General features: G+C 57.7%; 1 protein-coding gene across 15 annotated transcripts in view; it reads right to left on the reverse strand.

The window, feature by feature from the left end:
- LOC108544176 (maestro heat-like repeat family member 5) overlaps positions 1 to 7,854 on the reverse strand; it is a 78,321-nt gene extending 70,467 nt beyond the window's left edge. For 14 of the 15 annotated variants that reach the window (XM_017895173.1, XM_017895180.1, XM_017895168.1 and 11 more), the window contains exon 1: positions 2,092 to 2,253. In XM_017895173.1, the coding sequence (XP_017750662.1) occupies positions 2,092 to 2,171 (80 nt within the window). In that variant the 5' untranslated portion in view covers positions 2,172 to 2,253. Of the gene's footprint in view, positions 1 to 2,091; positions 2,254 to 7,626 lie in introns of those variants that run through there. The other variant, XM_017895175.1, reaches the window with a different exon arrangement.
- Positions 7,855 to 10,837: the final 2,983 nt, after the last annotated feature.

The raw sequence follows: 10,837 nt of genomic DNA on the forward strand, positions 1-10,837 counted from the left end.
GAGAGCTATAAGCTAAAAATAGTGAATTTTATCATCTGTAAACATACTGTAATGGAAAAGAAAAAAGACACATAAGAACAAAAGTGGTCTCTCTGCCCTTATTTCCTTCTGCTCTCCCTTGCCTATTCCACCGCGGTGGTGGGGCGCTCCCACCACTGGGAGCACGTTTACCTCTGGACCTTCGCGTGGCCACTCTTTCCGTCTGGGAACACCTTTCCTCCAGATGGCTGCCTGGCTCAGTCCCTCACCTGATTTTAGTCTTTGCTCAGTTGTCACCTTCTTGAAGAACTGATTTAAAATCCACACCCCACACTTCCTCCTCCCCATCCTCTCTTTTTTCCACGTCCCTTTTTGCCCTGTAACATCATATCCTTTACTTTCCTGCTTCTGGTCTCACTGGCAGTCTCCCTACCTGGAAGGTAAGGCATGAGGACAGGGTCTTTCTTTTGTTCACAGCAGTATCCCCGACACCTAGAATACCTGGTCCACGCAGCAGGTGCCTAGCAAATACTGGCGGAATGAATGGAGTGCTTCATAGCAGGGGATGTATCCAGAGCCACCACCGGCCCAGTCCTGACCTTGGACATGGCACTGTGACAGCCCTCCCACCTCTCCAGGATCCAGTCTGTCCCCTGCAATCATCACACCAGATCCAGCTTCCCAAATGCCTTCTGGTGGACCCTGTGAGGCTCTGCTTCCCTGGCCCCTCTGCCCAGAGTATGTCTCCTTCTCCTCCTTTCTTTCTGTCCCCTTGCCAGGGCTGTAGGTGGACACCCACCAGTTTTCTCCATCCCATAACTGCATCATAAGGTTGGGGTTGCCTGAGAAGCTGCATTTCTGCGCATCTGAGCTCTGCAGTAGGAAGAGCTCCAGAGCCTGCGTCCTGGAGATCACGTGTTCTGACATCTCTTGGCATCTCAGGGCCAGGGCAGCTCTGGGGAGGCCCTCAAACCCTGCCCCGTCTTGACCTTGAGAGGTCAACACACAGTTTACCTCTTCTGGAAGCTGCCTCCTTCCTGTGGCCTCTCCGAAAACTAGCCAGTTCCCTCATCCTGGAAAGGGTGACCTTCCAGACACACCTGGCTGGGGCCGACTCTGGGAGTGGGAGTGAGGATCCTGTTGGAGCTAGAGCCCGGCTTCCCCCAGGCACAGCAGTGGTCACAGCACGGGCCGCAGGCACCAGCGAGGCCCGTACCTTGCCCCTCTAAACCCACATCGCAGCCCCTGTGGCTTCCAGAGCTAAATGTGTTTTTAAAGATAGATAAACGACGTGAGCACACTATTAGCAAACATCTGCAGAGGAGCACTCTTGGCTTAGCAACAGAAGCTATGGCAGAGAAGGGAGGCCTGACAACATTCAAACCGGGACTGCGAGGGCTGGAAATGCCTGAGTTCACAGGCAGGTACCGAGACACTCCCAGAACATTCACCAGCGTGGACTGCAACTGGGAAGCCTACTCTGAACCCATGGCTTGGCTGTGGGCCCCAGCCCGGGTAGATGAGTGTCTGTACAGCAGAACCTGCTTTGGGTCCCTATAGAGGGGGCAGGTGAGGCTCTGGGCTGGGGGCCAGACAGCTCTGACTTGCCTGTCAGACACAGGAAGGTAGAGATGCCCTTGATGTCTGTCCAGGTCCCTGGGACACTGGGGCACCCTGGGGACCCTGGAAGGCTGTGGAGGCACCTTCCTTTATTCATGTCCCTTAAATCCCTGCAGAAACACTGGCTGTGGTATCATCTCCATTGTGCTGAATAGAAGCCGAGGCTCAGAGAAACAGGTGGACAGTCTGTCCATCCAGTCACTGACCCGTTCACACAGCCTGCAGGCACTGCTGGTGACACAGGCCACGGTCCCTCTGGCCCTCACAGGTGCAGGCTATGTGGGCAAGGCTCTCACTCCAGTTTAAACTTCCGCCCTCCTGGCCTCTTCTCCTCCAACCTGATCCCCACTCCAACCCTGGCAGGCTGCTCCTGGGGGCAGGACCCTCCTTCCTCAGCACAGGGGCCCCTGGATGGCCTGCAGGGAGGATCCCCTGACAGATAAGGCTGAGTACTGGTCGGGGTCAGAGGGTCCCTGCTGGTGCTGAGCTGACCTGGAGTTTTGGGACGCGGCTGACGACATTCTACCCGTCGGGGTGCGGCTATGTGGCCTTTCAGAACACTGCCCGTCCATGGTTGGGGCGCAGTGCAGACCCACAGGAACCCACCACTAGCTCTGGCCTCACGCCTGTGGGCTGGCCATGTCTCTGGCACTGACCCTCCCCCGCCCTGGCAGGCCTGACCTCACCCCTGAGGTCACAATGGTTCCAGTGTCCACAGCATCCTTTCTAGGGTCTGTGTTGTGGGGACAGCAGGCGTGCGTGTGTGCCTGTGTTTGTGCGTGCGTGCTCAGACGTGTCCTCAAGGGGTCCCGGCCCTGCCCCTTCCTTCTCTGGGCCTCAGTTGTCTCCTGGGAGACCCGTGGATGATCTGGCCTGGGCTATTTGTTTGCGAAGTCCAGGTCCCTGTGTGGGTGACAGGTCCCGGGGCTGGAGCTGTGACTTCCCCTCTGGGCCTGAGTCTGAACATCTGCGATGTGCTGGGCTCCCCTCTGGGTGCTGGTGCTTGACTCCTCTGGGATCCTCTCCAGTGGAAGGAACGAGGAGCGGGGACAGCCTGGGAGCTCAGCCTGTGGGGCTGGGCAGGCTGTCCTGAATCAAATCCAGCCCCCTCTCTGCTGACCGCGTGCCCGGGAACCTCACCGTGCCTCACAGTGCGCTCCTCCCCATCTGTAATACTGGAGCAGGACCGAGGGTCCGAGTGGCCGCTTTCTCCTCTAGCGGCCTGGGCCTCTCCCTGCTCACCGCCCCGGGATTGGGGCGGAGCTCAGAGAGGGCCAGGAGCCAGTGACTGGTCGCACAGCGATCAGTGGTGGAAATGAGTATCATACTCAGGTTCCCAGATCCAAGTCTAGCGTGAGGACGAGCCCCTGGACCAGTGGCACCCCCTTCCTCCCCGCCCCGGCTCCGCGACCCGGCCTCCCGCGCGGCCGGCAGATGGCGCTGCGGGTCCAGGCAGGACTCTCGCGGCGGGAGGGCACGGCCTGGACCGGGGGCCTGTGAGAGGCACACGTGCCACCCAGCCCACGCGCCCTCCCCGCCGCACCCTCCCCCCAGCCAGAGACCCGCAGACAGGGCGTCATGAGTAGGGGTGCCTGGCATCCCACCGTCTTAGACCTGGGGCTGCAGGCACTACCCCCTGGGAGCAGTGACTGCCTGAGGGCGCCACGTGGGTCCCACCACCAAGCCTTTGCATAGGCTGCTCCCCCTCCTGCTATTCGCCTGCAATGAGGAAGGGCCGGACTCAATGAGGAAGGGGCAGCTTCCTAGCCTCTCCGGCTCCTTCTCTCTGTCCCTGCCCAACTCCCTGGGGTTCCTAGGCTGCAGCCAGGTTTGAGGCTTTGTGCAGTGCTTTCCTCCTGGAATGCGCCCTGCCCCACACTTTCCTAAAGAAAGAGCATTTTTGCCCTTTCCTATCTGTCCTTGGAGACTCCCACCCAGGTCACCTCCTTGGGGAAGCCATCCCTGATTTCTTTGGGCTCCCATAGCATTTATTCTCGATATGGTTTGTTCAACCGTGCTGGGCCTGACTGGGTGGCGGGACGGTGGGGGCTGTGCTTTGACTGGAGGTGACAGGAGGGGCCAGGTGGACACCCATGCTCCTCGTTCAGCTGGGTCCCACTACCAGTTCCCCTGGCTGCTGCCCCAAGGCCTGACTCCCTGAAGTTCCCTTTCCAGGAGACAGTGGCCCTGTTTGACCAGTGGACACCCCCACAGAAGACGTAAACGTAAGGCCTGAAGCTGTAAAACTCCTAGAGGAAAACAGGGGAAATGCTGTTTGACATGGGTCTTGGCAATGATTTTTTGGATATGAAGCCAAAGCACAGGCGAAAAAGCAAAAATAGACAAGTGGGACGACACCAAACTCAAAAGCTTCTGCACAGCGAAGGAAACAACAGAATGGAAAGGCAGCCCATGGAATGGGAGGAAATATTTGCAAACCCTCTCTCTGATAAGGGGTTAACATCCAAGATATATAAGGAACTGCTGTCACTCAATAGCAGAAAACCCAATCAGCCAATGAAAAAGTGGGTAATGAATCGACATTTATCCAAAGAAGACAAATAATCAACTGGTATATAAAAAGGTGCCCATCACTAATCACCAGGACATGCAAATCAAAGCCACAGTGAGATCGCTTTGCACCTGTTAGGATGGCTGGCATCAAAAAGACAAGATGGCAAGTGTTGGCCGGGGTGTGGAGAAAGGGAACCCTTGTACCCTGTTGGTGGGAATGTAAAATGGTGCAACCAATATAGGAAACAGCACGGAGGTTCCTCGGAAAACTAAAGATAGACCTGCCATCTGATCCAGCAATCCCTCTACTGGGTTACAGCCAAAGGAAATGGAACCAGGATCTTGAAGATATAGCTGCACTCCCATGATGGCTGTGGCTTTGTTGAGGATAGCCAAGATATGGAAACACCTGCAGCGTCTATGGTCAGATGAATGAAGAAAGAAAATGTGGTATATACACACAATGGAATATTAGCCTTTAAAAAGAAGGAAACCTGCCATATGAGACAACGTGAATAAACCTGGAGGATTTTATGCCAAGTGCAATAAAGCCAGACCCAGAAAGGCCAATTCTGCTTGATTCTGCTTCTACATGGAATCTAAAAGAGTCAAAGTCAGAAGCAGAGAGTAAAATGGTGGTTCCCAGGGCAGGGGGTAGGGGGGAAGGGGAAAGGAGGCATTGCTGCTGAATGGGGATCAAGTCTCAGTGAAGATACGTTGCAGAAGTCTGCTGTGCCACATTGCACCCATAGTTAACGAAGCTGCACTGCACACTTAAATGTTTGTTAAGTGCATAGATCTCATGTTAAGTGTTCTTACCACAGAAAAACAAAAACAACCACCACCGAGCCCTCCCCACCCAGCCTCTAGTGGCAGCGCTGGGATCCCCAAGTGGGGCTGCAGGGCCTCAAGGCTGGCCCTTCCCTAGCAGCTGTGGCCGGGCGGGGCTCTGCGCTCCCGGCTGAGGGAGTGTCTGTCCTCTCTGAGCCTTGCTGCTCTCAGGAGCACAGCAGGGATGGACTGAGGCCCCCCTTGGGGGGCAGAGACAGTGCTCACCTCCCAGCCCTGGGTGGGTCCCCATCCTGCAGATGGGTGATTCCTTATGCCAAGATTGCCCCGGGAGGGTCCCACTGGCAGGGTGGGGCAGCCCCAGTCAGCAGCAGCCCCGGGTCCCCAAGCTGGGACACTGCCCAGGGGCTCCTCCTCGCCTTCCAGGGCTCCCCTCCTCCTCCACACCCGCTCCTACACTTTCACAGAAAAAAGAGTGGAGAAAAGGCAAAAGAAAGAGGTTTTCTCCTCCGCTTTCTGAAAATGAGATTTTAAAAATAACTCCTGGCGGGGGGAGCGCTGGGAGGGGCCTTTCTGGTGAGGCCAGCCGAGCCTGCTCTCTCTCCTCCGTAGGCAGCCACCACCTGGGGCCTGGGGCCTGGGGCCTGCATGCCTCCACCAATAGGCTTCCTCTGCCGGACACCCTTCTCTGTCCCTCAGGAAGGCGGGGCCTTCCTGATCTGCTGGAGGAGAGAGCAAAGGCCAGTGTGTAGTGGGGGAGCTGCTGGGGGGAGGGGATAATGCTGATGGCAGAGGAAGGAATGTCGGGCCATGGCCCCAGGTGGGAGAAGGGGCTGGCTCCTACACGTCCCCCACATTTCCCGTCTCGCCCGTGCCCTCGGCCTCCTCTCGGCTCACTGCTCACCAGCCATAGGCCTCCTGGGCTGATGTTTCATGGTCCTTAGGGGTTGGGGCTTTTACTGCCACAGGACCTTTGCACGCACGGCTCCTAAGGCCCGCCTAGCCCCTGCTTCAGCGTCATTCCCTGAGAGGCCATCTCAGATCACAGAATGGACACAGAGTGTCCCCCGCCCACCTCGATGCTGTCAGAGCTCCCTGCAAATTTCCCTTTCCTAACGGCATTTCCTTCTGGGGTTCTCTCTGTTGCCCTCCCAGCTTACAGTCAAGAGGCTCCGGAGGGTGGGCTGAGCACAGATACTCTTGCTCCCTCACCCCGCGCTCGGGCTCTCGTCATTCCTATTCTTCACCCGCCATCACCTGTGTTTCTCTCTCTGGGGGGATCTCTGGCCACTGCTGAAGCTACCAGGGAATCCAGCTTTCCTGGGAGCAGCCTTGACCCGTGATTTGGGGGCGGGGACAGACAGCTCAGCCCTACCCCTCTGATGGGGTGACCCAGTGGGATCATGCCCCGGTGGCTTCCAAGATGCTGGGTGCTTGACAACGCCATTCCAGCTTCCCACCTTCCGAGTCTCTCTTCCTCCCCCATCCCACAGTGTTTCCTGGGATCACGTCCCAATAACACGCCTGCCCTGAGTTACTGCCTTGGGATCTGCCTGGTAGGCAGAAGAAATGCCCCCAAAGTATCAATGTTCTCATGCCCGGAATCTGTACTTGTTACTTTTTATGGCAAAAAAGGACATTGTAGCTGTGAGGAAATTAAGAATCTTTAGGGACATTATTATCCAGGTGGTCCCCCAATGCAATCATATGTGGCCTTACAAGAGGGAGGCAGAGGCAGGTTTGACTACAGACAGAAAGGAGGCTGTGTGGCCCCGGAGGCAGAGGTTGGAGGGAGGCAGCCACGAGCTTCCAGCAGAGGTGAGGAAGGCTCCCGCCATAGCCTCTGGGGCGAGCGTGGCCCTGCTGGCTCCTTGGTTTTGGCCCAGGGATGTGACTTTAACCCAGGCTGGTGGTAGTTAGTTACAGCAGCTCCAGGAAGTGCACACTCTCGGCCGCAGGGGAGCCCACACTGAGACGCATTGGGTCGGCTTCATTCTTGTTGCCAAATGAAGGTTGTCCCTCCAGATGCTGGGCACATGGCCAGCCAGGAGCGGATGGCATGTCCCAGCCTCTCTTGCAGCCAAGGGGGACCACAAGACCAAATCCTCAGCCCTGGAATTTGAGAAGTGGTGTGGGCAGTGTCTCCTTGTGTTCTCCATAGGAAGCTGTCAGCCCATGACTGCTTTGCCCCTCCTGGGCTGGGATGCAGTACGTGCCGCTGCACCTCAGTCTTGCAGATGAGGACACCCACCCCCGGGTGAGGGCAGAGCCACAGGCCAAAGAGCCTTGGCCCCTGACTGTCCCCAAGGAGCAGAGCTGCCCTCGAGGCCTGCACTGGCTGGACTGTTGCAGGAGGGAGACAAATGTTCTGTCTTGTTTTAGCCACTGTATTTGGGGGTGCTTTGTTACAATAGCTTAGATGTCTCCCTGACTGACACAGCTTGGTTTAGAGGCCACCAGCCAGCTGGGGCGTGGTCCCCAGGAGGTGCTCAGTGGTGGTTGGCAGAATGAGCATGTCAGGATGAACTGTTTCTTCCTCTCACAGTCACACAATGATATTGATAGCTGAGCCGCCATTCAGGACCGTCGCTCAGCCGCAGCCCACCAGGCTGAGCTGAAGTTGACCTGTGCCTGCCTTGAGAATTGGTGTCGGAGGGCCATCTGGCTGGAGCACAGGAAGGTGGAAAACACATGTGGGTCATGTGAATACAGAACTACACTCACCATGGCTGACTCTGAGGTCTGAGAGCTGGGTATGCTACTGCCTACAGGTGCCTGGAGGGCTGGGCTTCAGCCTTCCCATCCTCCACGCCCAGCTCAGAGCCTGGCCCAGCAGGGTCTCAGGAAAGGCTTGGGGGTGGAAGCTGGATAGGGCACTGGGACGCTGCTTCTTGGGACCACGGATGGCGCTCAGGGCCTGGATGGAGGAAGCAGAGGGTGTAGACCTCATGGCTGGAGGGCAGATCCCAGGCACATTCCACATTCCTGAGCACTGTGCCTGTGGGGGCAATCCCAGCACTGTGACCTCACTGGGGGGGTGTCACACAGGACAGTAACGGGAAGGAACTGTGCAGGTGCCATGCATGCAGGAATGCAGGGAGCTCAATTTCCTGTTCCACGTCTGTCATTTTATAACAGTGAATGTGAGACACATGTGTGCCTTTCAGAGCAGCCCTGTGGCAGGTTCCAGTCCCAGCCCCGCCCTGCCCCGCATAAGATCGGATGGTCTTCAACTACAAAGGTCCCCTCATGAGGTGGCCATGAAGTCAGGCCTCCAGGGTGAGGGGATGTTCCAAGGGCAGGTTGAATTCCAGCTTTGTTATACTGTGTGGTCCCTTCTCAAAGGCCCATTTATTTCTCTGTTCACCTCAGGTCTTCAGCCCCATTTCACAGACGGGCAAGCGAGGCTCAGGGAGGTGAGGAGGTTGCACAGCCCACAGGTTTCGAGCGTCCCACTCAGAGCCTCGGCCTCTGCTGGATCTCCTTGGCTGCACCCCAGCCTTGCTGGAGGTGGGGGAGAGCATGGGGCGTGGCTTATCTGGGGAGAAGTGTTCCAGCTCACCTGCTGGGGCTGGGCAGGGCTTTCTTTAAGTCTGGCCCAGAGGAGGTGGCCCAGGCCTGTTCTGAGGGGTTCTCAGGTGGGTGGGAAGACAGAGTGGGTACAGGGTTTTGCCATGACAACCCTGGCCTTCCCTACCTCCCACATGCCCACCTTCCTAAGTCTGAGGCTGGCACTGACCTAGGAATCTCAGTGGAGGGTGCTGGAGCCCAAGCTGCTCAGAGGGTGTGGCCTCGAATGGCAGGGCCCTGGACATGAGACCGTGTGCAGCCTGAGGTCATCACCAGGACACATGGGAGCCCACAGAAGGCAATGGAGGGACCATATCCAAACAGGTGACTTCTGATGGGGGTGCCAGCCAGGCCTGGGAGGCTCCAAGGTACAGAGCAGGCCAGGTGGGCTTCCTAGAGGAGGTAGTATGAGCCAGAACCTGAAAGGGTTGCATTGCAGAGGAGAGTGGGAAGGGTACCCTCTCAAGCCAACTGCACAGAGAGGTGGAGGTGCAGAAATATAGAGACCAGGAGAGGGGAGGGGGCCCCTGTTCCCTGGTCAAGCCCCGTCTTGCTCTGTGTTGCAGCCGTGCTGTACGAGAGGCTATGGTAACAGAGAGCCTGGTATGAGTGACACTCAAACACCAGGCGCGTTGACTGCTTGATCACATCCCAGTCTGTGGCTGGGGTTCTCCTTGTGAGGAGCCAGGCCCCAGCTCAGGCCCCTGGGAGCACTTACCTTTCTTTCCCTGAGGCCATCTCTGGCTGCCAAGCTGCTCGCAGGCCACATCTGCTGGGGACACAGCAGCCCACCACTGTTCGTAGGCAGGCGGAGTAGCTCTGGAGCCATCCCTGGTAAAACTGTGCCAGGATGCGTCTTCCCAGGCTTCGTTCCCTTCTCTGTCTCGTGTCCCCACCAACGCTTGATCCCACTTTGAGGGAACCGAAATCCTCATGAGCTCTTTGTGGCTGGGGTGAGGTCTGACCCACTTCACAGGGACTACTGGAGTTGCTGAAGATGGGGACTGCTGACTGGGCTCTGAGGACTTTGGGAATGCCTGTGGGAGCCCCGTGGTCTGGAGGGGTAGGCCAGCTGAGGCTGGATCAAGGCCTCAGCTGCCCTGAAAGCGCTCACAGGCTGCAGCTGTGGACACCAGGCTGACCTGAGGCGAGTCAGGAAGAAGAGTGCTGGTGGGACAGGCTGGTGGTCTCTGGGTGCCAGGTTGTCATGGCACCTGAGCAGGGTAGGTGAGCAGATGTGACTGGGGATTGATCTCAGAGGGTTGCTGGGTGCAATGGGAAGGGTTAAGGATGGGAGGCTGGCCCAGAGGGTGGCCCTGCAGGGTCCAGGCGAGGGTCAGGGTGCTGGGTGAGGGGCTGCAGTGATGTCCACAGAGAGGTTAGTGCACAAGAGGCCACTGAGCCCACAGGTCCCCACTCAGCCTCCCCCACAGCCCCAGCCCACTCCTGAGTGGAGGCCCTTTAAATGCAAGGTTCTGTCCTCCCCTGGGAGGCCCCGCCCATCTCCTGGGCAGCCAAGTAAACAGAAGCTTGCCCTCTGGGCTGCTGGCATGGCTTCCCCCTGTCCTGGGACCCCCAGCCCGGCAGGTCTGCCCCCTCCTGTAGACACTCCAGGTGAGACACTTGGTGAGGGAGGGGAATGGAGGGGAAGGGGGACAGGGCACCTGGGGCTCTGAGAATGTGGGAGCAGGAAGCGGCCCTCTCACCATCTTCCAGAAGAAGATGCTCTGCCAAGGTCGTGAAGGAGAGTGGCAGTGGGGCTGGGCCAGGGTGGGGGCATCAAAACCTCCCATAAAGTTCCTTCTCCTCCCTACTCTCCCCAATGCTCTGATGCTCTGGAGTCCCCAGGGAAGGGGCTGGCTCTCTTCCTGAAGCCTTTGGACCTATGGACCTGGAGGTGTGCAGGGTCCTTCTCACTCTTTAGGGCTGCTTCCTGATCATTCTCCTGCCCTTGCCTCTTCTAAAACCCAGCTCTGGACCTCAGAGGCAGTGGGAGGGACAACCAGCCATCCATTCACTCACTCATCCATCCACCCATCCATCCACCCATTCACGCACCCACCCATCCATCCATCCACCCACCCACCCATCCATCCATCCACCCAACCACCCACCCATTCATCTATCCATCCATCCATCCGTCCATCCATCCATCCAACCTTCCACCCAACCACTCACCCATTCACCCACCCACCCACACATTCATCCATACATACATCCACCCACCCACCCATCTACCCACCCTTCCATTCACCCATCCACCCACCCATTCACCCACCCACCCATCCTGCACTTGGCTAGGCCTACAGCAGCAAGGAGGCTGGCTCTGCTGCCCTCCCTGGTCTGCCAGCCTCTCCTCACCTAG

This window comes from Rhinopithecus bieti, unplaced genomic scaffold (genome assembly GCF_001698545.2).
Source record: "Rhinopithecus bieti isolate Rb0 unplaced genomic scaffold, ASM169854v2 scaffold_25940, whole genome shotgun sequence".
NCBI lineage: Eukaryota > Metazoa > Chordata > Mammalia > Primates > Cercopithecidae > Rhinopithecus > Rhinopithecus bieti.